General features: G+C 51.1%; 2 protein-coding genes across 3 annotated transcripts; both read left to right on the top strand.

The window, feature by feature from the left end:
- The first annotated feature begins 316 nt into the window (after nucleotides 1-316).
- Nucleotides 317-2646, top strand: LOC125685024 (cytochrome b-c1 complex subunit 10). The gene is made up of 3 exons (XM_048927721.1): nucleotides 317-426; nucleotides 1041-1180; nucleotides 2386-2646. Exons 1-2 carry the CDS (start codon nucleotides 377-379, stop codon nucleotides 1159-1161), a joined length of 171 nt encoding a protein of 56 aa, XP_048783678.1. The 5' UTR covers nucleotides 317-376; the 3' UTR covers nucleotides 1162-1180; nucleotides 2386-2646.
- A 3869-nt stretch (nucleotides 2647-6515) lies between these two features.
- MBD3 (methyl-CpG binding domain protein 3) lies at nucleotides 6516-20893 on the top strand. Of its 2 annotated transcripts, none has more exons than XM_048927718.1 (8): nucleotides 6516-6598; nucleotides 9438-9560; nucleotides 13718-13877; nucleotides 14699-14836; nucleotides 17165-17255; nucleotides 17684-17861; nucleotides 18833-19030; nucleotides 20421-20893. In XM_048927718.1, the coding sequence occupies exons 1-7, from the start codon at nucleotides 6543-6545 to the stop codon at nucleotides 19023-19025; spliced, it is 939 nt and encodes a 312-aa protein (XP_048783675.1). In that variant the 5' UTR covers nucleotides 6516-6542; the 3' UTR covers nucleotides 19026-19030; nucleotides 20421-20893. The 2 variants fall into 2 exon arrangements, with proteins under 2 accessions (XP_048783675.1, XP_048783676.1); XM_048927719.1 differs by lacking the exon at nucleotides 6516-6598 and adding an exon at nucleotides 7513-7701.
- Nucleotides 20894-26756: the final 5863 nt, after the last annotated feature.

Genomic DNA, 26756 nt, shown 5'->3' with positions numbered 1-26756 from the left:
CTTTGCTATGAGAGTGGTGAGGTGCTGGAACAGCTGCCCAGAGAGGCTGTGATGCCCCGTCCATCCCTGGAGGTGTTCAAGGCCAGGTTGGATGGGGCCCTGGGCAGCCTGGGCTGCTGTGAAATGCAGAGGCTGGTGGCCGTGCACGTGGCAGGGCGTTGGAGATTCGTGATCCTTGAGGTCCCTTCCAACCTGGGCCATTCTGTGATTCACTTCTCCCTTTTACAGGCCACAGGCCCATACGGCATGAAGGCGGTGGGCCCGTTGCCATGACAACACGGCTGCGCTCAGGCAGCGCCGCGGACAGCCCCGGGGTCCTTCGACGCTCGGCGTCGCGGTGGCGCATGCGCAGTGCGGGTGACTTTGAGGCTGCGCGATGCTGAGCAAGTTGGTGGGGCCGCGTTACGTTCAGCTCCTGCAGAACTGGTGAGCGGCGGGCTGGGTCGAGGCTGCGCCTTGGGCTGAGGGAGGGGATGGGGTGAGTGAAGGGAAGGGGCTTCGGGTGGTTCTTTTCCCCCCTGAAGGGAGCGCAGCTGCTGCACAGCTCTGTGTCTCCTTATGGGAGGGCCGTCAGCTGGGCTCGAAGGCCCTTTTTCAGTGTCTCCTTTAAATAAAAGCATTTCAAAGCTTTGCTGTGCGACATTTCGGCTGTTCTGGATGCTGCCTCCTGTACGTGGAGTGCCTGCAGGGTTTCTGCCAAGGCAGTTCTTGTCTGTGATGAATTTCCCGAATCACAGAATCACAGCATGGCCCAGGTTGGAAGGATCACGAAGCTCCAACCCCCTGCCACACGCAGGGCCACCAACCTCCCCATTTCACAGCAGCCCAGGCTGCCCAGGGCCCCATCCAACCTGGCCGTGAACACCTCCAGGGATGGACGGGGCATCACAGCCTCCCTGGGCAGCTGTTCCAGCACCTCACCACTCTCATAGCAAAGAACTTCCCCCTGACATCCAACCTCAATCTCTCCTCCCTCAACTTTTGCCAAACCTTTCCCAGGGGAGAATTAAAGCTGTTCACCTTTTCTGTCTCTTCTTTAGGACTCCCACCCTCGTTACGTGGGGTGGTGTAGCTGGCACCGGTGTGATATGGATCACAGACTGGAAACTCATCCTTCAGTACGTCCCATACATCGGTGGGAAGTATAAAACTGAAGACTGAGCTTCCCTCTGACAGTCAGGTTGGTTTGTGCAGCTGTGAGTTGGAGTTGTAGAGCTGCTTGGATGTGATCATAGAATGGCCTGGGTTGGAAAGGAGCACAATGCTCATCCAGTTCCAAGCCCCTGCTGTGTGCAGGTCACCAACCAGCAGCCCAGGCTGCCCAGAGCCACATCCAGCCTGGCCTTGGATGCCTGCAGGGATGGTTGATATGTTGTCCTGTTCCTTCAGGTCCAAAACATTGTTCCTTATTTTGATGATTCGGTGTTTTGTTCTCTGTTGTTGCTGGTTTTTAACAGGCAGCACTTCACAGGGTTTCAGAAGGATGAAACATAACCAAGAATATAATTTTCAAGGGGTTATTTTGTTAGCAGTGTATTTTCCACAGTGTGCTCTGGTTCTTGAGAAGTGAAATTGAGCCCTCTGGGGTAAATTAGGACTTCAAGCAGATCCATTTACTTCTAATCTTAGCTACACTGGCTTAAAGGTCAAGACTTTGTTGTTAGACCTATTCAGATGCCTTTCTCTTCTGTGTAATCATCAAAAATAAGCTAAGCTTTCAGTGCTGGCTACAAAGTACTAAAAATAATTGGAAAATTGGCTTTCTCAGTGTGTTCTTCCCATTCCTTTTAAATTACATATGGAATGTGCTGTTCTGGGTCTTATAAGAATGACCATCCATCGAGCTAAAGCAGCAATTAGTTCCTTCTGCTGAGCCTCTAAATGCACACACAGGTGGTAAGCAGGCTTAGAACTACTTTGTTCTATATTCCCTTCTATGATTCTATGCTATTCCTTGCTGCAGGTATAAAATTTATGGGTTTTTTTTGCTTTATTTTAAAGACACTGAGAGGAAAAGGCTGAGGAAAAGCCCTCAGATCACGCAGGAGCAATTAAGCCACACAGTAAGGGTTTTCTTTGCTTAAAAATTACCTGAGCCAGCAGTGGGAACACGGATGTGTTTCTGAGAGCACAGCTTATGTTCCCTGTTTTCAAGTATTGCTTTCTCCAGTTCCTTATGCACAGCATGTTGCTGTAGAGAAGGGTGTTTCTGTGGTGGCCTCTGGTTCCTTCAAAAGAGATTTAAAAGCCTCCATTCTGGTGTTGGCTTCTGTAGCAGAAATTTGCCTCTGGGTGTTATGAGAGGTTTATTGACCTCTGTCTGTAGTGTTGGCTGCTGTACTTTGCAGGAAGTGCCTCTTAATGACTGCTCTGTGTTCATTGTAGGAAACGTATTACTGGATTGAAGTGTTTTGGAGCCTTCTGCTGAGAACCCTGCTTTGAGGTGAACTTGAAATGCTCAGTACAGATTCTACAAGAGACTGTGGTGCCCCTGACTCTGCCACAAACACTTGTGAACACTTAGCTGTGAACGTTCTGCTTCCCACACAGCCTGCCTCGTGCTCTCCTGATCCCTTCCACAGCTGATCTTGGCCTCATGCAAGTAATTTATGAAGCTGATGTACAAAATAAATCACGTGAACGACACGTTGGTGTTGCTGTGTCCACGTTTGTTGTTGTGTCTTCAGCTTGTTTAACACATGCCCCAAGGAGGGTGTGCACAGGTTTGCTTTGTTTCCCCTCCAGTTTCCTCAGGCACCAACTGCTGTAGCTGTTGCTCGCTCCTGTTGATGCTGCTGGAGTTTTTGAGCTGCTCTTAGCAGGGCGCTGATTCCTGGCTCAGCAGCATCTCCTTAGGGAACATTTCATCTTGGTTGCAGCGATGGTGCTGCTTGGGTGTTGCATTTAGGGTTGAAGGCTTCGCAGTGATGCTGTTCTAAGTGGAACACTGCTGTAAAATCTGGCTAAATGGTGTCACTGAGCAGGAGGCTTCAACTGCCAAACAGAAAAACTGCTTTAGCATGAACACAGCAGCGTTGATCATTGGCTCTATGGGGAAAATCAAGTGTTTTCCTGTACAAAACTCACTGCAGTTGGGTGCTCCTGAAGGCTGTGGTGGGGTGGCTGCCGTCACCTCGCTGAGAGGCGCCTGAACTCCAGGCTCTGAAAGGCAAAGGCGCTGAGACGTCGATCCATTCTCACCCAAACCGCCCTGAAAGTGGAAGTCAGGTGAGCCCGCACGTCGCCACCGTGCTTAAATCAGAGCCGAGCCGTCAGCCCGTGCTTTTACCTGCAGCTTTTACCTGCTCTGCATGTCCAGGCACGAAGGGCAGAACGCGCTGCTGCTGCCGCCTGCAGTCCTGACCGAGTTCGGGCTCGTCCCCGTGGGTGGCCGATGCTCCTCCTGCTGCTGGGAGAAGCCTTTAGAAGGGCTGGGAGCGAAGGCTCGTCCCTGCTGCCCGCTGCCCCGCCGTGGCCCTGAGTTCTCCGGCTGCAGCTCTGATGAGAGACAGTTGTGGTCAGCAGGGACCCAGCGGCGGCAGTGCTGCTGTGCACGGCGGGTTGCGTTGGGAGGTACTGAAAGAGAAGCACACTCAAAATGCCAGCTGAATGCACGGGCAGGCAGGGCAAGAAACGCGTGGACTTTGGATTTGTTTGCCCTTTGGCGATGGTTCAGCTGCTCGTGTTTTCTGCTGCGTTTCAAATGATGGTTTTGTCTGTAATTAGCCCTAGGATTAGCCTCTTGCTAATGCCATCTCTGGTATTTCCACGAGAGAAATTCCCCAGTAGAAACATCCTTCTGTTCTCAGACAAATTGCTGTTAAAATCCGAGTCCTTACCGTCTGATTACCAGGGCTGATCTTTCCAGTTTTTCACATCCACCCATCGCCTCTTTTCAACCCGTTATTTGTTTTCCAGAATGAACTGAGGTCGCACGGGAAGAAATCGGGGTCGGACAAAGACCTGCGAGAGGAAGCCGCCGTGTCACAAGCAGGAGCTCCGCTAGATGGCACAGCGCGGCAGGGGCTGAGCAGAAACCCGACGTGCGGGGCGGAGGATCGGCTGCTCCTGCAGCCCAGCGCGCTCAGATCCGCACACTTCATCCTCTGTACCTCAGCAGCATTCCCAAAGGAACGCCAGAATATTTTCCCCTCGAGTTCCAAACTCTTCATGCTGTCCCAGGAGAATAAAGATCTTCCTTTCATAGCCTCTTCCTGCAGGAAAAATTCCTTTTCCAACTGCTCTTCCTTGCAGTTTGGTGGGCATTAAGCAGGTTGGTGTCTGCAGGTCGGTTTCTCCATCCCCACCTGCGCCACGATTTCTCCCCATCTCGTGCAGTTTGTTCTTAAATAAAACGCCACTGAGGGCCATTTGCTGTACACAGGGCTGTGGGGTTCAGGCTCTGCTTCCAGCACAGCAGCCTCGCTTCCATCAGCTTCTCTTCCTCATTTCCCCATTTGCTGTGCTGAAAAAGAGCAAATTTGGGAATGCTGTGCCTCAATTCCCGTGCATGGCTTGTCCACCAACCTTTATTCTTGGTGGAGAAGCTGAGTTTCAGTCTGACTGCTTTGTTGTGAAGAGAGGGGGAAAAAAGCAACAGGAAAAAGGGGAAGTAGGCTGATGAAAAATGATGTGGTTTTGATCAGTGCTGGTGGTCAGAGCTTTGTGTGCTCGAGATTGCAGGGAATAAGGAGAGGAGAGCAAGATGCTTCCTGAGCATTCATCCAGAAGGAGACAAACACAAACCAAGAGAAACAACCCTGGTGACGTGGAATGCAAGCTCTGCGCTGATGAAAGGCACAATCTCCACTGCCAGGTGTCTGAGATAGAAAATTCTTCCTGTGTGACAACTGCAGCCCTGCACCCATGGGCACAGCCACCCCTCTGAAGCCGTTATGAGCTTCTCCCCCTGCACCCCGCATGCAGGACCGGGTTTCCTCTCGTCCCCAGCACACATCTCACATCCTTCCTCGCGTTCCCTGCTGTGTTCGTTTGAAACCAATGAGCCACGTTTTTTTCTTGTGTCTTGGTTTTTTTTTTTTCCTTAAGTAAAACAACGATGGCTTTTTTTGCACGGCTGTGAGCCAAAGGAAAAGCTGGGAGATCCAACAGGCTGAAGAAGCTCCGTGTCGGGCTGTCCTGCACAGCATGTTTTGGGGTCCGTGTCCTCAGTGGCTCATCCATGTCCTGCATGGCCATCCATATCCACACGTCCTTGGTGATCCATCCATGCCCTATACCATGCATGGCTTGTCCACGAGCTCCTACTTTTGATGTCCCATCCATGCCCCATGTTCTTGGTGGCCCGTTCAGTCTCCATTCCCTGCAGTCTGTCTCTGAGGTCATTGCCTTTGTGGACCCTTCACTCCCCACATCCTTCATGACTTGTCCACAGGGCCACATTCTTGGTGGCCTTTCATGGCTGTGCAGCCTATCCATGGGGTCACGTCCTTGGTGGCCCACTGGCTCCCCATGTCCCACATGGATAAATGTCCTTGGTGGCCCATCCATACCCCATGTTCCTGGTGGCCATTCCATGCCCTATATCCTGCGTGGTTTATCCATGGGCCCACACTATTGGTGGCCCATTCACTCCCCATGTCCTGCATGGATCCACGTCCTTGGTGGCCCATCCACATCACTGACAGCTCATCCATCACCCCTATCCTTTACAGCCTGCCCACGGGGCTGTGCTGATGACCCATCCATACCCTACGTTCTCAGTGGCCATTCCATGCCCTTCATCCTGTATGGTTTATCCACAGGGCCACACCAATGGTTGCCCATTCACTCCCCATGTCCCGCATGGCTCCACGTCCTTGGTGGCCATACCTTACATTCATGATAGCCCATCCACACCCTGCATCCTTCGCAGCTCACCCATGGGCTCACACCTTTGTTAACCCATTCACAGCCCATTCATTCCTCACCCATCCACAGTCCATTCATTCCCCAATCCCTGCATGGCCCATTTATGGTGGTCCATCCATACCCTGTGCTACGGTGGTCCTGTACAGAACATTTATAGCCTCGCTTCCTAAGCAATTATCCAGCCTCTGTGTCCTCTTACAGCCCACCAAAGGCACGACCACCCCCTCCCCCCCCCCCAATCCCGACAGATAGGGGGGGGGGGGGTCTGTGTGGGGGTAGACAGGGGGATGGGGGGGGATATCGATAGCTGAGGGGTCTGTGCGGGGTTGGGGGGGGGGTCCCTGTGGGGATGGGCGGGGGTCTCAATGGGGATGGGAGAGTCTCTACGGGGATGGGGGGGGTCTTGTGGAGGTGGGGGGGGTCCCGAATCGGGAGCTGTGGGGCTGCTTGGGGTCATTGGGGGCTGCTTTGGGTCGTTATCCAGCCTCTGCGTCCTCTTACAGCCCACCGAGGGCACGACCACCCAGCCACCCAGCCCTCCTTCTGTCCCTCCCCACCTTCTGTGCGCTGCAGCCCGGGGGCTGCAGGGGGCGCGAGCGGGAGGGGCGGGGGGCGAGCGGGGCTGCGCGGGCAGAGCGGCGGGAACGGACGGACGGGGGGGGGGAGGAAGGATGCCCAAAACGGCGCTGCCGGGACAGCGAGGGGGGGCGCGGCGCCAGGCGGTGGGGTAAGGCTGGGGGGGGTGCGGGGATGGAGGGGGGATGAGGGAATTGGAAGGGGATGAAGGGGGTCAGTATGGGCATTGGATGTTGGGGGGGAGGGGTTTCTCTATGGGGATGTGGTCCGCGTGGGGTGGGGGGGGGCGGGTGGGGGTAGAGGGGGGATATCGATACTGAGGGGTCTTTGTGGGGTTGGGAGGGAGTCTCTATGGGGATGGGGGGGGTCCTTGTGGGGGTGGGGGAAGGTCTCTATGGGGATGGAGGGGGGTCCATGTGAGGGTAGGGGAGTCTCTATGGGGATGGGGGATCCTTGTGAAGGTAGGGGGAGTCTCTATGGGGATGGGAGGGTCCTTGTGGGGGGTGGGGAAGGTCTCTATGGGGATGGGGGGGGGTCCATGTGAGGGTAGGGGGAGTCTCTATGGGGATGGGGGGATCCTTGTGGGGGTGGGGAAGATCTCTATGGGGATGGGGGGGGTCCATGTGGGGTTAGGGCGGGGTCTCTATGGGGACGGGGGGGGGGGGTACTTGTGGGGGTCGAGGGGTCTCTATGGGGGTAAGGGGATCCCTGTGGGGTGAGTTCTGTATGGGGATGAGGATGATTCGATGGGGGGGGGGGGTAAGGTGGGGGGTCTCAATGGAGATGGGGGAAGGCTGTAGCGGTGGCTGTTGGGGCTGCGTGTGTCAGAGGGGGGTCTGTGGGGGTCTCTGGAGGAAGGGGAGGTTTGAAGCTCGGGGTGCCGCGTTGGATTTGGGGGGGGGGGGGGATGGGGTCTCCAAAGGGCAGCCCCTACCCAGGGACTATATCCCGCGGCGTGCCCGGGCGGAGGGATCCGCCGCCCCCGACCCTGCGAGAGGCGGAGCGCGGAGAGAAAGGAGGGGGGTGGGGGGGGGGCGGAGAACGGAACCGCGGGGGCGGGCGGAGCGGAGCGGAGCGCGGCGCCTTACGGCCGAGGGAGGGCCGCGGCGTGGCCCAGGGGAGGCCGCGCTCTGGGCCGCGAGCGGAGCGGGAGGAGCTGCGGCCGTTGGTGGGAACGGGAAGAGGCGGCGGGCGGAGGGGCGGCGGGGAGTCGGGGAAGCCGAGGTCTGCGGCGGCGGAGATGGAGCGGAAGAGGTGGGAGCGGGCAGGAGGGGGGGGGGGAGAGCGCGGGGAGGCGTTGCTGGTGCTGCGGGCGGGGGGTCCCGGATTGAGAGATGTGGGGCTGCGTTGGGGGCCGCTTGGGGGCGCTTTGGAGGCGTTGGGGGGCTGCTTTGGGGGAATTGGGGGCTGCGTGGGGGTCGTTGGAGGCTTCTTGAGGGCTCTTTAGGGCTTGGGGGGCTGCTTAGGGGGAATTACGGGCTGCTTTGGGTGGTTGGGGGCTGCTTTGGGGCACTTTGTGGCGTTGGAGGGCTGCTTTGGGGGCTGCTTGGGGTCATTGGGGGCTGCTTGAGGGCACTTTGGAGCATTGGAGGGCTGCTTTGTGGTCATTGGAGGCTGCTTGGGTTCATTGGGGGCTGCTTGAGGGCTCTGGGTTCATTAGGCGCTGCTTTGGGGCACTTTGGGGGTATTGGAGGGCTGCTTTAGGGTCGTTGGGGGCTTTAGGGCACTTTGTGGCATTGGAGGGCTTCTTTGGGGGCTGCTTGGGGTCATTGGGGGCTGCTTTAGGGCACTTTGGAGCATTGGGGGGTTGCTTTGTGGTCATTGGGGGCTGCTTGGCGTCATTAGGGGCTGCTTGAGAGCTCTGGGTTCGTTGGGGTCTGCTTTAGGGCACGTTGTGGTATTGGAGGGCTGCTTTGGGATCCTTGGGGGCTGCTTGGTGTCATTGGGGGCTGCTTTAGGGCACTGTGGCATTGGAGGGCTGCTTTGGGGTAATTGGGGGTTGCTTTAGGGCACTTTGGGGGCATTGGAGGGCTGCTTTAGGATCATTGGGGGCTGCTTGAGGGCTCTTTGGGGTCATTGCGGGGGTGCTGGGGGGCTGCTTTGGGGGCTGCCGGTTCCCTGCTCTGTGCTGCCCCAGGAGCTGGGTGCTGTGGGATGATCCCTTCACAGTGCCCTCATCCCCTCGCAGTGCTGCAGGGCAGTGGGTCCGATGGGTGCTGGGTGCTCCGGGTGTCAGAATGAGGATCCCATCATCCCAGGGCTGCTCCCACCGCCTGTCCTGTGCTGCTTTGGGGTCGAGTGAAGGCAGCAGGCTGTGCTGTGAGGGCAGGTAGAGGGCTCAGCAGCGTGGAGAGCACTCACCTGCTTTGCTTGGAGGAGATGGGAGATGAGAGCGCTTTGTGCAGCCGTGCGTGGGCCATGTGGATCTTCCTTCCAACACCAGGAGCTGCTGCCCCATGGGCAAACCCAGGGCTGGAGGAGCTCAGTGTGGGTGCCAGGCTGTTTTCATCCAGCCCTTGTGGTTGGTGGGATGTGTTGTCAGCTCAGCACACATGGTGTTCATCTTCACCATCGCATTCTGGTGGTGGGGATTAGCATTGTGCACTGAGCAGAGCAGCAAAGTGCTCGTTGGGGGGGTCTGATGCTGGAGGTGCCCAAACAGCGTTGGATCCAGCGAAGGGAAAGCCCCACCTGCAGAGCTGAGGGTGCAGATGGTCGTTCTGCTTCCCAGGGACTTTGTTGTAGAGTTGTGCTCTCAGAGCCACAGAGCAGGGGGAGAGGATAAATGCCATATTATTCCCAAGGTATAATGGATTTTTCCTTTCTGTCAGTTTGGACAGAGATGAAAGGTGTAACGCGGCCCCGCTGCACTAATTTTCAGTTACTGTTGCATTTTGAACCACCTCAGAGTGGCAAACACACCAGCGGCGCTTTATGAATACCTCTGCTATTTCTGCCTGTTGCTTACCTGGCTGTTTCCTTTCACCCAGCTGCTCTGAGCACACGGATGCAGTGAGCGTGGACAATTGCGTGCACAGCTTCCCATCAGAAATCACTGGAAACAAACGCTCCCGTGTCAGATCACCAGCCCTGGGGATTAACACCAATCCAAGGTGAGCAGCGCGGGCAGCACGGGTCGCTTTCCTTGTGGCTGCCGTGTGTGGGGATCTCCTTGTGTAGCCCTAAATGCCTTCTGTTCCGTGTGGAGTTTGCTTTGGGAGGCGGATGCGTTGTGTTCTGTTGGAGGGAGTTGTCCTCCAGCCTCGCCTGGTGGAGCAGCACAGGAGTGCTTGATGGTGTCAGTGCAATGGGGCTGGTGGTGCGGCAGGGGTGGAGGGTCTGCTCTGCGCGTCGCAAAGGGAATCGTGTCAGTTCATGAAGTCTGAGAGAGTTCTGGCTGTGTGGTTCTTAGGCTCTTTGTGCCCACACGAGGAGAGGAAGGAGGGCTTACAGCTGCTGTGTGCAGCAGTGCTTGTGTTTGTCTATGGGGCCACGTCCTGCACGCCCCATGTCCTTGGTGGCCCATTCAGTCATGATGTTCTGCGTGGCCCAGCTGTGGGTCTGTGCCCTCAGAAAGCAAAGCTGCGTGGATGTGGTGCTTCTGGGTGGGCTGTTGCTGTGGCTAAAAAGCTGTGGGCTGTCAGCAGGGTGCCAGGGATGGGGGATGGAGATGCTGATGTGTGGGTATCCCTGTGAGCGCACCAGGATATAAGAAGAGGTGGCTGCAGGGCTCAGCTGGTCCCAGTGGGTTTGCCCTGCTGCTTTTTGTGTCTGTGCTGCCTGGTTGCATCCCATAGAGGTGTGGGAGCACCAGGGCGAGTTCAGGACCTGCTGCCACCGGTAATGGGGACAGTGGAGCAGTGGAGGAGGCAGCGGAGGAGGAAAAGAGTGAGGAGGAAAAGCATTTAGCATTATAACCATCACGAGGCTTTAAGCATATGCTTCTGATCACCCGCCCCTTCTGACGTCGGTTACGTTCATTGAAAGCCAGGCAACATCCGGAGTGAACTGGTGGGATTTTTTTTTTTATTTTATTTTAATTTTTTTTTTTGCCTTTTGTTCCCTCGTTTCCCAAGTTGTTCGGATCTGGCGGATGCGAAATGGGGAGAGCAGAGGGGAGGAGACTCGCGGAGGGAGGCAGGAGGAGGGAGCAATGCTGGCAGCACAGAGACAAAGGCTGAGCTGAGCACAGAGAGTGGGCACCTGGCGGCCACGTGCCCTGAATGGGCTGCGTGCATCCAACCCATCTGCACCCACAGCGTCCCCGAGTAGCAAACGAGGGCTCTGTGGGGCCGTTCTGTCAGCCCTGGGTGCAGAAAATGCTGTGTGGCTGCTGATGGGCGGCGTGGGAATCGCTCGTGGCTTCGTGGTTCCCTGCTTTTTAGGGGTGGGGAGAAGTGTGGGAGGAGGGAATTCCCAGCTCGGTGCCAGGACCTGCAGTCCCATCCACAAGAGGTTGATTGCTGCGGTTTTGTGTCAAAATTTCTTTCTTTTGGGTCTCTTCTGAGTCTTCGTGTATCAGAAAACCAACCCAAGATAAAGCAAAGCTTTTGCTCTGCGCTTGGAAAGAGAGAAATTTCCTCTTTGATGCATTAAAAGTCACATCAGCTTCATCACTGCTGAAGCACCATCTCTGTGCCTCATTGGAAGCACAACCTGCTGAGTTTTGTCAGTGGGGGTTTTTGGCTGCATTTTGTTTTCTGACCCTCTCAGCCACCCCCGAGCTGCAGCAGCTTCGTTCCCCCATTGCTCCGGGATAAAAGTTTCTCTCTTTAACCCCTCGGTGCTTTTGTTTTGGGCCAGGCTTCCCCAGGGAGGAGGGCCAGAGCTCTGAGTCATTTCAGGATTGTTTTAGTTGTAAGCTGAGTTAGAAGCTGTTCTTCGGATCCCTTGCAGAATTACTAGAGTGCATGCTGACAAATAGAGCTGCAGGCTTTGTGCAACGTGCTCGGAGTGCATCTGGCTCTGTTGCTCTGGAATCCCCCACGCTTTGAAGTGGCAGAACAAGAACCTTGCACCTCAGCACAGCCCTCAGCACGTTATTTTTAATATTCCCTTCGGTGGATTTCTGGTTCTATTAAATAAATGGGAGCTGCAGGTCTCGGAAGAGGAAGCAGCATCATGCCTTTCATGCAGCAGGAGCTTTTCTTTCTGACTCCGCTGACAGCAGCGAAAGCCCTGCCCAGAGCCCTGCTGGAGTTGGTTCTTCCTTTGGGGATCACAGCATACAGCTCCCTTTGTGTTTTGAAGCAGTGGTTTCAAATTTGATGTCTGGATCCAGTCTGTTCCTGCCTGCTTCGTCCTGCTCTGATGCCATCTTCTGGTCTGAGCATTCTGCAGCTCACAGCCAGCTGTTCTGCATACAGACAGGGATGGAGCCTTTCTTCCTCTGATATTTTCAGTATGATGTGTACTAACTTTCCCTTTCAGGAGGGTTGTTTTGAGAGTTTTTAATCATTTGGTCCCTTCCCTTCCCTTCCCTTCCCTTCCCTTCCCTTCCCTTCCCTTCCCTTCCCTTCCCTTCCCTTCCCTTCCCTTCCCTTCCCTTCCCTTCCCTTCCCTTCCCTTCCCTTCCCTTCCCTTCCCTTCCCTTCCCTTCCCTTCCCTTCCCTTCCCTTCCCTTCCCTTCCCTTCCCTTCCCTTCCCTTCCCTTCCCTTCCCTTCCCTTCCCTTCCCTTCCCTTCCCTTCCCTTCCCTTCCCTTCCCTTCCCTTCCCTTCCCTTCCCCACACTAATTGACTTGCTCCTGCCATTCAGTACCATGGCACTAGAAATCCTGTGCTCACACTGCTTTTTCCAGACTGTCCTGCTATGGAGCTTTCAGAGAAGTAGATAATATGGTGGAAAAACGCTTTTTCCTTTGAGCTGCCCTAAAGAAGACCCCCAGAGAGGTTGTTAGCATCTCAGCACCGCAGCGCTGGGGGGTGTTCTGCATTGCTGAAGCAGTGCTGCTTCCTTCTGCCTGTGACAGCTTCATTATTTCCAGTTATTCTTGGCCTTTTAGTAGAAATCTATGAGCAAGAAGCTGCGTTTGTAGCTTCAGGAGTAACAGAAGGTGACTTAATTACAGATCTCCAACTGACTCCTGAAGGCATTGAAACCTCATCCGTGCTCATTTGTGTCCGACGGGTGCAAGTTGTGCTGATAACACCCCTCTCCCTCCTCGAGGGGAGCAAATGGAGCCTGTAATGTGTGCAATCTGGGGTTACCTCGACCCAAAAGCAGCAGCATGCACTCAGAGATAATCCTGCTCCCATGTGATGCGATGGATCTGTCCTAGCTCTGCTGACTGCTGCGTGATGGAAGGAAATGGACAAATGTGGGGAGGGCTCAGCTGGAGTTTTTGGTGTTTTTCACTCACTTACCTGCAGTGGCTGTATGGGAGAGCCTGTGTCAGGCTGTATGGAGCACTGGATGCACACCTGGATGCACACTGCTGTCCTCTGCTCCTCAGGAAGCGAAGTGCTTGGCACGTTAAAGATGCAAAGTAACAGAAAGGAGAGAAATTAAGAGAAGAAAGCAGCGTTGTTGTGATGCTAAATGAGATGTGAGGACAACTTTGTGCTCGGGGTCTGTAGTTCTCTGCAGTCACAGTGCATTGACTGCTTCTTGCTTTATGCACCAAGTACAAAAGGGCTCAATTAGTGCTTTTTGTTGTAGTGCAAAGGGCTCTGCTGTTATTAAAATAAAACAAGAGGTGGAGTGGTTTGCGTGTGCTTGCCAGCTTGTAGTGTCCCATGTAAAATCAGGTGCATAAAACCAATCTCTTCTGTTTTGCCATCAGTTGAGAGTTTTGTAAGGTTTTGACCTTAATTCTTGCATCAGCTCAGCGTCGCATTTCCTTGGCAGTGAATTTCCTCCTCCTTGCTGCTGCACAGCAGAGTGTGGGGAGGACTTATGGTACCTCTCAGACACAAGGAGATTATCCTTGGAAACAGGTGTTGTTATTGGAGGCGACTCAGTGATAGCTGCCCCTGTGCCGTTGTTTCCAGTTATTCTGCTAATTATGCTGTTAATTTATACAGCATAATTTATGCAGCAAAATACAGCATATACTTTATATATGGTCTAAATTTTTGTTTGCAACACATCCCAACGAGTTCTGCTCTGTTTGTCTCTCCCAATAACAACCAGAAGCTGACGTGAGTGCAGCGATGCCCATCCTGAGCTGAGCGTGAGCTCAAGAAGAGAAACCCAACTTCAAGCAGCCGCTGTGCTGAAGTGCACAGGGTTTCATTCTCCCTCCTGATCTCTTTTCTGTGCTTTTCCAGCCCCAGTGGTAAGAAGTTCCGCAGCAAACCCCAGCTGGCTCGCTACCTGGGCAGCTCCATGGACCTGAGCACTTTTGATTTCCGCACGGGGAAAATGCTGATGAGTAAAATGAATAAGAACAGGCAGAGGATGCGCTACGACTGTTCCAACCAAGCCAAAGTAAGTCGTTCACCTTTGGGATTAAGTGAGGAGGCAGCGCCGTGTGCATGGTGGGTACAAACAGCCATCATGAGCTTGTGGCACGCAACATTTGTCCTTAGTCCTTTTCTGCACCTCATAAATAGGTTGAGCACATAGCATGTCTGCATTCTTGGGAGCAAAGCCTGTCCCACAGCCCTTCCCAGATGAGCAGGGCAGATCTAAATGGCACAATTCCTGTGTAACTCAAGGTGCTGTGAAACCTCAGAGTTGTTAAGGTTGGAAAGACCACTGAGTTCATCTAGTCCAAGCTGATGGTTATCAGTGCTGTCAGAAGTGAGTTTTGTTAAGAACTGAAGGTTTGTAGGAAAGAAGACCGCCTGATTCCAGCTGTGTTGTTGAAATTCAGTAGTGGATGCCAGCAAATAAAACCAGAGAGGTCAGGATGGTTTCTGGATTCACAAACTGCTCTCTAAATCCCACATAACAGATTTTCCTAATTATTACTAACATTGTATCTAGGTTTAGTGACCCAAAGGTGGCTTGTCACATCAGAACGTGAAATCAATGTTCTGACTCCTAAATTCTGTCAAAATAGAAATAAAACTGTATGAATTAGATGAAGAGGGGAAGGTGTGGTTGTGTTTGAGAGGCCTTAGGTGAGATCTGAGGGGTACTGTGTGCATGTTCAGCAGTCTCACTGCTACAGATCAGGCAGGTTTGCAAGTCCATGAGTGCTGCTGCTTTTGCACGCTGTGCCTCCTTGTAGCTGCAGTAGTATTTTGGCAAATGTAAAATGTTTTATGGCATTTTCTGCTTCCTTTTTGTTTTGAAATGTTTAGGGCAAGCCTGATTTGAACACGGCGCTGCCCGTCAGACAGACGGCCTCCATCTTCAAACAGCCTGTCACAAAGATCACAAACCATCCCAGCAATAAGGTGAAGAGTGACCCACAGAAAGCTGTGGACCAACCCCGGCAGGTGAGGCCTGGAGCTCAGAGGCTGCTTTTCCAGAAGAATCATAGAATGGGTTGGGTTGGAAGAGACCTTAGGGATCATCAACCTCCAGACTCCCCTGCTGCAGGCAGGGCTGCCATCCTCCACATTCAGTACCAGCCCAGGCTGCCCAGGGCCCCATCCAACCTGGCCTTGAACACCTCCAGGGATGGACGGGGCATCACAGCCTCTCTGGGCAGCTGTTCCAGCACCTCACCACTCTCATAGCAAAGAACTTCCTCCTGACATCCAACCTCCATCTCCCCTCCCTCCACTTCAAACCATTTTCCCTTGTCCTGCTGTTATCTCCCCTTTCCAAGAGTTGACTCCCCTCCTGTTTGCAGGCTCCCTTTAGGCCCTGCAGGCTGCACTGAGGTCACCCTGCAGCTTCTTTTCTCCAGGCTGAACAAGCCCAGTTCCCTCAGCCCTGTCTTTGGAGGGGAGCTGCTCCAGCCCTCAGCTCATCTTTGTGGCCTCTTCTAGACCCTCTCCCACAGCTCCCTGTTTTGTATTGGGTGCCCCAGACCTGGATGCAGTACTGCAGATGGTGCCTCATGAGGGCAGAGTAGAGAAGGACAGTCACCTCCCTGTCCCTGCTTCTGATGGAGCCCAGGATACCATTTGCTTTCTAAGCTGCATGAGCACTGCTGGCTCAACGTTCACTTTCTCATCCACCAGGTCCTTCCCTGCAGAGCTAACTTCTGACTTTTGCTGCTGAGAAGTCCCAAAATAAAATGGCTAGAGTTTGTAACATTGGACAGAGAGCACAGTAATGCAAGATGACAGAAAGCTTAGGGTGCTCCCAGCTCTTAATTCAAGTCCTATCTACAAACTTGGAACTCATCACCATTTTAGTGCAGCTGTTACAAAATGTTCAAATTCTGTGTCTCAAGAAGTCCCTGTTCCTCTGTGGTGCCTGTGATGTGCTGCACAGGATGGTCCCCCTGCAGGTGGCTCTGTCATTGCTGGCTGTCCCCACCTCTTTGAGTACAGTCAGAAATTCACTTGGAATGTCACTGTGACAAAGTTGCCTGTTGTTTTTCTTCTCATGCTGTATATTTGCCAGCAAGGAAACAAACCAATGGTAAAGGGAATCTTTCAGCTTAATTTCGTCAAGTGAAAGGATGCAAAGAGTGTGCTTGGACCAATGCAGCTTTGGAGCTGGGCATTGGTTCAAGTGAGGCTGGTGTGTTCAAAGCTGCCTTTGGAAGGCGTTCTCAGTTCATTAGTGCTGCCCAGAGCTGACAGCCTGCTGCCTGCACAGAGCTCACACCAGGGTTTCTGTGAATCCTTTCCTGTCGTGAGCCTGTCTTTGTGCCTTTTGGAAACTAGAAGTTCAGCTTCATTAGTCTGTTCAGATGCTGTCAATGGTACCAATTAGCAGGATATCTTAGGCTCTTGCAGGTGTATCACACAAAGAGGAAAGCGATTTCATTAAAAATACCTTATAAAATACTCTTACATCTCACACTGAGGACTTGGTGCAAGCTTGAGAACTTACCTTAGTGAAATATGGTGGAAGATCTCTTTGAAATGGAGTGCTGGTTACATTTTAAAGCCAGGCTGCTGGGTTTCTAATGTCGTTTCCTAAGGAGGAAGGGTGTGCGTTGGCAGTTCTGTTGCTCCTCCTGTAAGCCATCGTGTGCTGCTGTAAATTCCACCTGTTTGAAAGTCACAGGTGAGAGAATAACCAGCCCCAGTGTGTTTTGGCTTTTGCAATCCTCATTTCTCAGTTAGAAGCTTGTAACATGTGGATGCTGTCAGGCATGAAAGGAGGTGTGCGGCCTGCTTACCTGGGTAAAGTGGCTTCATTGCAAGAAAAAATGCATTTTGGCTGTTCATTGATCATCCTTTTACAGGCAGATTGAGAGATGAAAGTGTACCCAGCTTTTCTGTCCATCTCCCCACCAAACCACGGCTTCTCTTGCCTTTGAGTTTGAGGAGAACCTGTAATGAAGTATTCAGGATGAGCTGGGATGGTTCTCATGAATGCCAGGAGAGGAGTGAAATAATGCTCAGATGAGTTCTGCATTCCTTCACTTCAGTTCTGTGGTGTGTGAGAGAGAGCAGAAGAGTAAAGAAGCAGAGATGTTCTGCTCCTTGGGGGCAAAGCCTTCAAGGCAGTAAATAAGGATGAGGTGTGGGATTGATGGGCAGTGAGGTTTGCTCCCTGCCTTCATGCATGGCAGAGCCCTGTCTGCACCAACTCCAACCTTTGCAGCAGTGCCCTGCCTGCTTCTGTAGCCAGCAAGTGTTGGCTGTGTCTGATTCCATTTCTTTCTGTGTACCAATCGATGCTTTCTTTCATGGCAGCTCTTCTGGGAGAAGAAATTAAGCGGGCTGAACGCTTTTGACATCGCAGAGGAGCTGGTGAAAACGATGGACCTGCCTAAAGGTTTACAAGGTAATCAGCCTGCCCTCAGCTCCGGTTCCAGCCATGATCCAGAGGTGCTGTGCTTGAGCTCTTCAGACCACTCTTCCTCCAGCAGCAGCTGTTAGTGCCCTGTGACCTCCCTTTGTCCTTAGGGGATACAGCAGCATAATGAGAGGAAGTGGCAAAGTTGCTTGACTTGTGTTTGTTTGTACTCCAGAAGCAGTGCCTGTTCAAACTGCTTCCACTCCCAGGCTGTGTTTCACGTGGCACAACGAGGGATGGATCTGGGGAGGGGGGGGGAGTTGTGCAGGTGCTATGAAAACCATTCAGGCCTGAGATTTAGGTCATGCTGGCTTCCTAAATAACACCACCTGCTTTGCCATTAACGTTTAAGCAGTGCTTTCTGTTTGATCTGCTGCATGTCATGCAGTGCTGATTGTCACTTCTCTGCCTTGCAGGGGTTGGACCTGGTTGCACTGATGAGACCCTCCTGTCTGCCATCGCCAGTGCCCTGCACACCAGCACCATGCCCATCACTGGGCAGCTGTCTGCAGCCGTGGAGAAGAATCCTGGCGTGTGGCTCAACACTTCACAGCCACTTTGCAAAGCATTTATGGTGACTGATGAAGATATTAGGTATCAATCAGAGAAATACTGTCTTGAAAAGTTTTCCTCTAGTAGAACAGTGCTCTCTGTTCAGTGGCAAGCCAAATCCTCTGGTAGAGCATGGCTTTGAAAGTGTCTTTATCAGAAAAGCAGGAGAAAATCCTTGCATGAAGCAGCTCTCACACAGTCACGTACTTAAAGCACATTATTTTTAATTTGGACTGTGCTCAGTTACTCTGAGGTTTCAGGTTCGTGTTTGTTCTTCATATCAGTGTGTCTCCTTTAATTGACAAAGGTGTCTGAGTTTGATTAACGTGTCTTAAGGCACCTCTCAAGAAATTGGATGCTTGGGAAAACACCAGATGTATTTTTCACCATTTTATCCCTCTGTGTCAGCACAGCACCAACCAAAAGCATCAACCACTGCTATGGCAGTGAACAAGGATGCAATTCGAGTGGCTGCAGCTTGCTTTCAACAAATCAGAGTTGGTCAGGTTCAGCTTTAAGCACCTGATAATGTCTTTGGTATATTCCTTTCTCAAACCTGAAATCACACTACTTCACATTCATTGACAGTGCATAAAAGCAGGAATTGTTTGGACTGTTCAGCTGGTCGATCTTTTTGAACTACAGGATGACATTTGTGGGCTGTGATTTAGACATGAATGACCAGGAAAAGCAGTCTGTTTATAGCTTTCTGGTTTCCTGTGGCTGAGATGAAATAGGAATCCCAGGCACTGCAGTTTGTTGACCAATTCTTTACATTGCATTACGTGGCTTTGAGGTAAAAGGAGCTGTAACATTGAAATATTCAATGGAGAAATGGAGATGTTTCTTTCAACCTCGTTTTAATGCCAGGCTTTTTCTTTTTTAATGGTGCAGCTCTTGCTGAAGGCTCTTCCCAAGTCCTGCTTTTCTGCCTGGCCTTGTCTATGAGCAATCTTTCTTTTGCTTGAAGTAGCTTTGAGAATTAATGTCAATGTTGGTTGATTTGGGGGCAGGAAGCAAGAGGAGCTGGTGCAGCAGGTGCGGAAGAGGCTGGAGGAAGCGCTGATGGCTGACATGCTGGCCCATGTAGAGGAGATAGCAAGAGATGGGGAAGCTCCTACAGAGAAAGAAGGAGGTGAGGAGGAAGGAGAAGATGAGGAGGAAGAAGAGGAACAGGATCATGACCAGGAAATGGAGAATGTATAGTCCAGGTAATGTGGCAGCCTCCTTTCTCATAGCAACTTACTGAATAGTGCTTCACTGAAGGCAGAAATGTCTTCTGAGGGAACCCTGGCAAATGGTGACCAATGTTTGCTTTTAAGCACACGCTTTCACAGCGTGCTTTTCGTGCAGAAATCAAATATCTTGTTGACTGTGATGTCTGGTGAGTGTTTGCATTGTCATGAAGTGTTCTGGGCCTTAAGTTTGCCTCGGATGGAATGGCTGAATGTGTAACCAGGCTCTGAATGGCAGCACGTGAAGGATTCGATAATGAAAATGGATCAGTTCTTAAAAATGGATGCCTTGTGATGTCGTTTTGCCCCCCCAGCTTATTTATTATGGCCTGTGACAGGCAGGAGGATCCTGCAGGGGGGCAGGACAGCTGATGCCTTATGGGCTCTGTTCTCTTCATGCTTTTCCAGCAAGCAGAATGTATCAGAGGGCACCTTTCTGGAAATTTGAAACACTTTTAGACATCAGAAAAGGGCAACCTGGCTAAGAGGGAAAGTTGCTGAAATACTTTGTGGCAGGAATTTGTAAACTGAAAGCAACAGGAGAATGTAAAGTGTTCAGAATCTGAGAAGAACTCAGTTGTTGCATGCTGCCAGCTCACAGAAACGTGCCTTCAGCACTGAGCAGCCTTTGAAGTTAGCATCAGGAGCTGCTTCTCGTGTTCAAGTCGGTCTGACTTTCACTTGTACAGTGGAGCTTTTTAAAGGTGCAGGTGGAATTTTGTTTTATTGTCTCGTAACCCAAAGTAGCTCTCAGTAATAAATTTTTGCTGTGTAGGAATGCAGAGTGGGGGGGGGAAAAGGCACCTCGTGCAGCCAGATGGAAACAGAACTCGCTGGCTTTAAGTTTTGATCATTGTAGCCTGAGAAAGCAGTGAGCATTCTGTGGTAGAACAGCCAACAGCCTGGGTGCTGCATCGTGCAGATTCCAGTGGTGTGAGCCTGACAGGCAGGAATCAGGAATGTGGAGGAAGGAAGGATCTTCAGGATGAACAGCAGAAGAAAAGCAAAACCCCTTTGGAGGGAGTGGCAGCTGCATTTCAGCATGAGATAGAATGAAGAACAATTCGCGTGAAGCTGGAAGGCTGGTTGGGATGTGAAATCTGTTCAGCATTTGGGAGATACCATCTTGCATCTGGGCTCTACATTTTCCTGGTTTACCACATGACTAGCAGCAGCTTTATTTGGACAGTGAATATCTCGCATTCCTTTCTACTGCAGAGCTCTGGCCCAGCAGAGAACCATAACAAACTATCTGCTGAAGGTGAAAAACAGGAGATAAAGGAGTGGTGATGTTTTGGCAGTGGTGCTGCAAAGGCATTCGGAGGTGTCTCCTGACTTACCAGCTCTTCTTTTCTTTCTCTTCTAGGGAGTTCCATCTAAGAATTCCCAGAACAAACCCTACCAGCAGGGTCAGCACAACTATTTACAAAGCCAAGAGTGTCTGCAGAGTAACTTGCACCACCAGTCCAGCTGCAACTATGAGCATTTTGATGTACACTTCAGGAAAGCCAAGAAGCTGATGGTTCATTCATTGCTGGGTAGTTTGGAAGATGGAACTTGACTGAAGCTCTATTCCCCCTCCTTTTTGTTAAGGGGGAAGGCAACGGGGAAAACAAAAGCGGGAGGGAATAAAGGAATGCAAAACAGTGGGAGGGAATGTATTAGGAACCAAACTCCCTGTCCTTTTTAATTTGGTTTTGGTTTTGTGGGTCAGCAATAGGTGCTACGTTTTTTTTCCAAGCTTTTCTATCCAAGTACCTTTAAGGATGACCCACAGAAACCATTTTCTCTCTGATGCAAGTGAGAGAGATGCCGTTTCACTCCTTGGCTGCTCTGCTGTGGGCTGTACCAGTCTGTACGGAGGTCATTTTATGTTGTGGATTGTCATTCCATGTGTCAATTCAGGTCAGTGAATTTCATTTTCCTCACAAGACCACATTGGTCTTGGCAGCGTAGTCTCAGAGATGAACTGCCAGTGCCTCTTCCACCTGAGGTTTCGATGAGCAGGGGAAGTTACACATGAGGAACTGGTCAATGGCAATCTGGTTTTTTAGTGAGTTCCAACATCAAACCAAATGCACTACAGTGCACGTTTTTATATGGAGTTCTGGGTATGCCTCAGGCATAGCAGGACAGGTAAGATAAATATACCTGCTCAGTGGTATATTTTGCTTTGGTTTCTTCTGGTCAGAAGGACCTCAACTCAGAATGGGAGGATTCCTCATTTCTGACTGACAATGAGGAAGACTTCCTCTTTTCTCTTTTGGTGCCAAGAACCCTCACCTCTGTTTCTGTGTGTGTGGAGGGAAGGGAATCCATTCCAATAGGTGTTTCTACACATCTGCTTTCATGTGCAGTAATGTTCTGACCTCTTTTAAAAACAAGGCAAAAGGTTGATTTTTTTTTTTTCTATAATTGTTACCTTAAAAAAAAAAGGATCTAAAGCTTTTTATTAAGTATTAAACCTTTCTTATTTGCATGTGCAGTGAAGTGACCAGCATTTTTGTGTCCAAAAACTGAAATGATGTGAAACCTGCCTTAATGTGTTTATAAGTATTTGGCTTCACCGTGGGTACCTTGATTGATTCCTCAGTCTCTTCTAGTACAACTGTGAGCATTTGGGGGGAACTTGGGGCTAAAAAGGGCTTTATCTGGGGAGGGAGGATAGGGAGAGGGGAAGGAAGATGAGTGTATAGCTTGGAGAACATGTTGACTAGGTTGCAGAAGTTATTTTAGTCTTAGGGTATCCACTGCATAACGAATGCGTGGACGTCTCAGCTGAGAGTAACAGTATAAAGTGGTGGATTCAATATTGTGCCACTGACCACTTGTACAAGTTGTTGGTATCCCAAAACTTGGGGAAGAAAGTAGCTCCCAGAGCCTTTATTGTGTGAGGATGGTTAGCAGTCGGAGCGAGGGACCTTTGGGAGTAGTTTGCTTTAGTGATGTCCATAGGGTTTAAAAGCTCCTCGAAAAAGATCCCATGCCAAAGCGACTGGTACTGTATTAACCTTTCTTAAAGATGTGAAGACACAAAATCCTTTTGCTATTGCTCATTTGGAGTACTGCAAGAAGACTGAAATTGTACTTTGCTGCTGCACCAGGTATCGCTCTGGGGGTCTTTACCTTCTACTGCAGCCAGCGAGGATGATTTTTCCTTTTTAAACAGTCTGTTACGGTTATTATTCTGTAAAACTGTCCTCTTGTAATTCATTGTGTTGAATTAAATGTTTCTCACAAAGTGGAGACTCTTCTCTTTTCCCTCGAGGCCCTGCTTGGAGTCTGTGTGCCGCGTTCCAGGTATGTGGGCAGGGAGATGTTCACATCTTCGTTGGGCTCTGCTCTGAGCTTTGGATCTCAGTGTTTGAGATCCATAAGAGGAGAAGAGTGACACTGTGGAAGGCTGCTGAGTCCTGCATCCTCATCAAGCAGCTGCTGAGATGTGTTTTGGGCTGGATTTGAGCTCTAGAAGTCTACAGCCCACCCTGGAGGGGCTCTTATGACCGGGTTCTGGTGCTATTTTGATGGGGTTTATTGTAAACTTCTGCTACCTAGTGATGCCTCTGCTTACTTCTATTCAAATGGAAATGCATTTTAAGCCTATGTGGCACCACAACGCAGGCCACTGAGAAGCTGACAGCCCCAAAGATTAAGAACAAATTAAGCAGTTCAAATTGCTGCCAACTGGTTCCTCAAATCAAAAGCCTATGTATGTTTGCATTCATATGGAGGGAGCTGATTGCTCAGAGTACCAGAAAAGGAGGACAGGAGATCCAAAGGAACTCGACTAACATTACCTGCTTGCTGGAATGGGTGAGTAAATGGACGTTCCTTGGAAAGGAGCTTGCTGGCTTTCTCACATTGCTGCACTGATGACTGAGTTTCTCATTGCAGCCATGGTGGAGGGGCACACGGTGAGCTGCCTGCCTTCTGCACATCCCCAAGATGGAGAGAGCGTCGTTACTGAGGTGTATCTTCTGAAGCAGTGAATAAGCAAAGAAAACCTGCAAGAAAAGTAACTGAATGATGTTTAGGGCAGAATAGATCAGGCTTAGGTGTGTCCTGTGCAAGGTTTGCAATGATAGACTGCTTTGCTCATCTGAAATGATGGTGCCAAGCTTTGTCAGTGGTCATCTTCACTGAGAAGGCAGGAGTCTGCCCTGTGCAGCTGCAACCATGCAGCTTTTTCTGCAGATGCTGTCACACTGCTGAGCTCCCAAAAGCCATTCCAGCCCTGTGCTGTGCTCCTCACGATGGTTCGTGTCCCACCTGGGGGCAGCAGGCTGCTCAGTGGCAGGGAGCACTGCTTGGAGGAGAGCTTTGACAGTTTTGCAGTTTTATTCGGCAAAAAATGGCATTGAAATCACCAATTTGCACAGATGTTGGTACGGTTTAAGCCTGCAGAGCTCCTGTTGGTGGCTCTGCCTGAAAGCCAGCTCCCATCTGAAGCCCAACTTGCTTGGCTGCCTGTTGAGCAAGACAAGGGAGGAGTTTTCTTGCTTGTAAACTGAGCATATTAGGAAGAGAAAACAGGCATGAGAGGCACAGCTGGGTTGCTACTGTGGGCATGGTAAACCCAGCACGTGGAGCCTTTTGTTCCATCTCTCCAATGGCTTCCTAGCAGGGATACTGCAGCAAAAAGGTCTGATGTGAGAGTTCACTGATAAATGCACGCTCTTGTTCTGCTTCCTGGGTGAGAGGAGGAGCTGGAATGAACTTGGCAAATCAGAAGCACGTGTTTCCATCAGCGAGGCACGTTTGGGAGCTGGAAGCAATTCACTTTGTGCCAACCAGGCTGCTGAATGGAAGCTTTTCAGCAGTGGCAGTTTATCAGCTGCTGGTGGAGGGAATTGTGCTTCTCTACAGCTCTGGCAGGCTGTCCTCCTGCTCCTTTCTATAAACTAAGGAAATGTTGAATGGGGAGCATCAGTGAAGGTGAAAGGGGGGAAAAAAGGACGTGTATTTTGCAGCTGTCTTGCTGAAAGCTAATCTCTCCCGGGCTGACAGCAGTGTGAGGAGCAGAGGGAAGAGGCAGCGCGCTTTCCTTGGTCAGATGAGTTTTGGTGCTGGTCCTGTGCAAGGTGCCTGGCTGCACAAAGGCCCTCCCCATCTTTCCTACGTGCTCAGCTTCCCTCTGAGCCTTCCTGCTTCCTCTGTTCACTTCTGTAATTCACTCCCACTCTTTACTACTTTGCTGGAGGTGGTGGAGCAGAACATAGGAAAGGACAACCCATCTCCAAGCACCTGAATCGCGTCCTTTTGGTCTTGCTTTAAAAAGAGCCTGTTCCACATAGGCTGATGCTCAAGAAGGTAGGATGACGTGTTCAGAGGGCATGGGGCAAACGAGGAGAGAGGGTGGGATCCTACAAAGTCAGGGTTTTTAGGATTAACAATCCAGTCAGCCCTATTATTTGGGATTGCATGCAGACTTAAGACCAAACTCCAGGAATCAGGATGCCCATGGAAATCTTTGGATCGTATCCTGCCCAAGAGCTGCAGTTATCCCCTATCACATGAAGTGCTGCTGTCACACACAGCACAAACTTATCAGACCCACGATATGTAGCACAGCTCCCTGCTGTGAACAGAATAGAGCATCCTGGGTTGGATGCAGCGAGCTGAAAGCTCGGGTTTGCCCTCAGATTATCAGAGATGAGCCGTGTTGGCCTTGAACTGCTGAGGGCAAAGCGTTGCCCTTTTGTTTAACCCCACGGCCAGCTGCTGTGCGTGAGAGCAGCACAGAGCAGCGTTTGCTAAATGCTGATCTGCAGTCATAACATCTTGAACTCCAGCACGACCTGCCAAATGGCATTGGAGATGATTGCCAGGGTTACGGGCTGGCTCTGTAATTGAGTATTGATGCTGCAGATACGGTGCCAGCGGCTGCTCGCGAGTTTTATTTACCAAGCAAGGCAAGCCGTTGTCTAATTCATTCAATTAATCTCTTAATGTTTAGTGCATTCTTCGTACCATGCAGAGTCACAAAGGGAAATGCTTGGAGATCGTGCAGAACTGGAATAGTAGGGCAGTGAGTGACCTCGTATGTGGTTTGTCTCTAGTGGCAGAGCTCAGGAACTGCTCAGCTGAGGAGAGCTGTATTTGTTTGCATGGACAAAGTACAGCTCTTGTGATGAATAGGCCCCGAGTTTGGGCTTTCTGAAGGAAATTAGGAAGTTATTACTCAGGTTTGCTTGTGATTTGAGTACAGTTTTACGTCCCGGATCAGCCTGTGAAGCAGATTTGACTGGGATGCAGCGATCTGAAGGGCTGTAAAACTTGAAAGCTTGGTTTACAGTCGTTTATTTGTCGTGCTTTTATCTGACGTGCAATTAATCCATAGTTTTGCATCAAGTGCTGCTCCACAACTTCTGAGAAGTCGTTACCTGGAAGCTGCATCCTTCATTAATCTCACGCATGGCAGATGTGTGCTCATAGCTTCCCCCCCAGTGCCTTCTTCATGCACTGCTGCAGCAGGAGGGAAAGTTTTGGTGGCGATGCTGGCAGGTAACAGAAGAGGTGTGCTCAGATCTTACACTGCACAGAATGCATCCCTGCGTGCTTGGGGTCACACAGTTGTGTTCCCAGGGCCTTCTTCCACGCCGCGCTGACATTGAGCCTCCTCACCTCCATCCCCATCCATCTGTTGTTCCCTCCGTCAGCGACTTTGTGAGATGATTGATCTCAGACTTAGGTCATTTTTCCAAGTTGCAGATCTTGTCAATCTGTCTGGCTCCACCTACATGCAGTGATTCAGCTCCTGATGTGCTGAAATATTCCCCTAAGCCTTCCCACACACCACCAAGGGCTTTTTTTATAGTTCTTCTCCAGGCTGCACCCCCTCTCCTGCGCTGTGCTCAAAGCATGGATTCTTTGCATGACGTTTGCATGATTTCTTTTGCTTGGAGGATGGTGCAGAAAGTCAAGTTTGGAGCTCCTGAAGACTTAGAAGAGCCACTGCGAAACACACTCCCCACCTAAATGCTGCATCCTGTGTATCGCATTTGGCTAATGTGCTGTGATTAAAGGAACTGGAGACAAGTGTGGGTTTGTTTTTTTTTCTCCCCTCCCTGTATGTTCAGGTATCCTCTCTTTAGGGCTTGGTCTTTGTAACAGCATAAATATTCTAGCTAGGGCGTTGCAAGTTGTGCATTTGCACACTTGACCTGAAATAGAAGAGGCTGTCTCAGAATCATGGAGGGAGTTTACACTTGCATAGCTATGGTGGTAATAATAACTTTGCTGTAGTTATATTGATCTATTTCCACATCCAGAAAATGGCTTAATGTGCTGCTACACCTCTGCTTTGCTTCAGTTCAGTGTTCTGAACTCCCTGTATGCATGCAGGGGATGGCTTTGGTCTGAGGATGCTCAGCTGAGGACGGTGCCAGCACAGTGCTGGGCCCTCTTTGCACAGCGACTGCAGCCGACAAAGGGCTGTGCTGGAAGCTCAGCTGAGAGCTTTGTGACCCACAGCATCTCTGAGGGCAGCTCCTCAACTTGGGGCTGCTTGGCAAATGGCTACAGAGCAGCAGCAGAGGGAATCGGGAGTGAGCCCTGATAGGAAGCGGGGAAACCAGAAGCAAGCATTGTGTGGGTGGGCTTGGAAGCAGCAGCGCCAGCCTCCTCCTTTTGATTGTGTGCAGGGAAGTTGGATCTTAGGATCACAGCATCCTTAGGGCTGGAAAAGACCTCCAAGGTGACC

This window comes from Lagopus muta, chromosome 26 (genome assembly GCF_023343835.1).
Source record: "Lagopus muta isolate bLagMut1 chromosome 26, bLagMut1 primary, whole genome shotgun sequence".
NCBI classification, from domain to species: domain Eukaryota; kingdom Metazoa; phylum Chordata; class Aves; order Galliformes; family Phasianidae; genus Lagopus; species Lagopus muta.
This window is presented reverse-complemented; position numbering and strand designations above follow the sequence as displayed.

Coding starts and splice junctions, on each gene's coding strand:
- LOC125685024 (XM_048927721.1), top strand. CDS start 377: ATGCTGAGCAAGTTGGTGGGGCCGCGTTACGTTCAGCTCCTGCAGAAC. Junction 427..1,040: donor GTTCAGCTCCTGCAGAACTG/GTGAGCGGCGGG, acceptor TCTCTTCTTTAG/GACTCCCACCCTCGTTACGT.
- MBD3 (XM_048927718.1), top strand. CDS start 6,543: ATGCCCAAAACGGCGCTGCCGGGACAGCGAGGGGGGGCGCGGCGCCAG. Junction 6,599..9,437: donor GCGCGGCGCCAGGCGGTGGG/GTAAGGCTGGGG, acceptor CCTTTCACCCAG/CTGCTCTGAGCACACGGATG. Junction 17,862..18,832: donor GTGACTGATGAAGATATTAG/GTATCAATCAGA, acceptor ATTTGGGGGCAG/GAAGCAAGAGGAGCTGGTGC.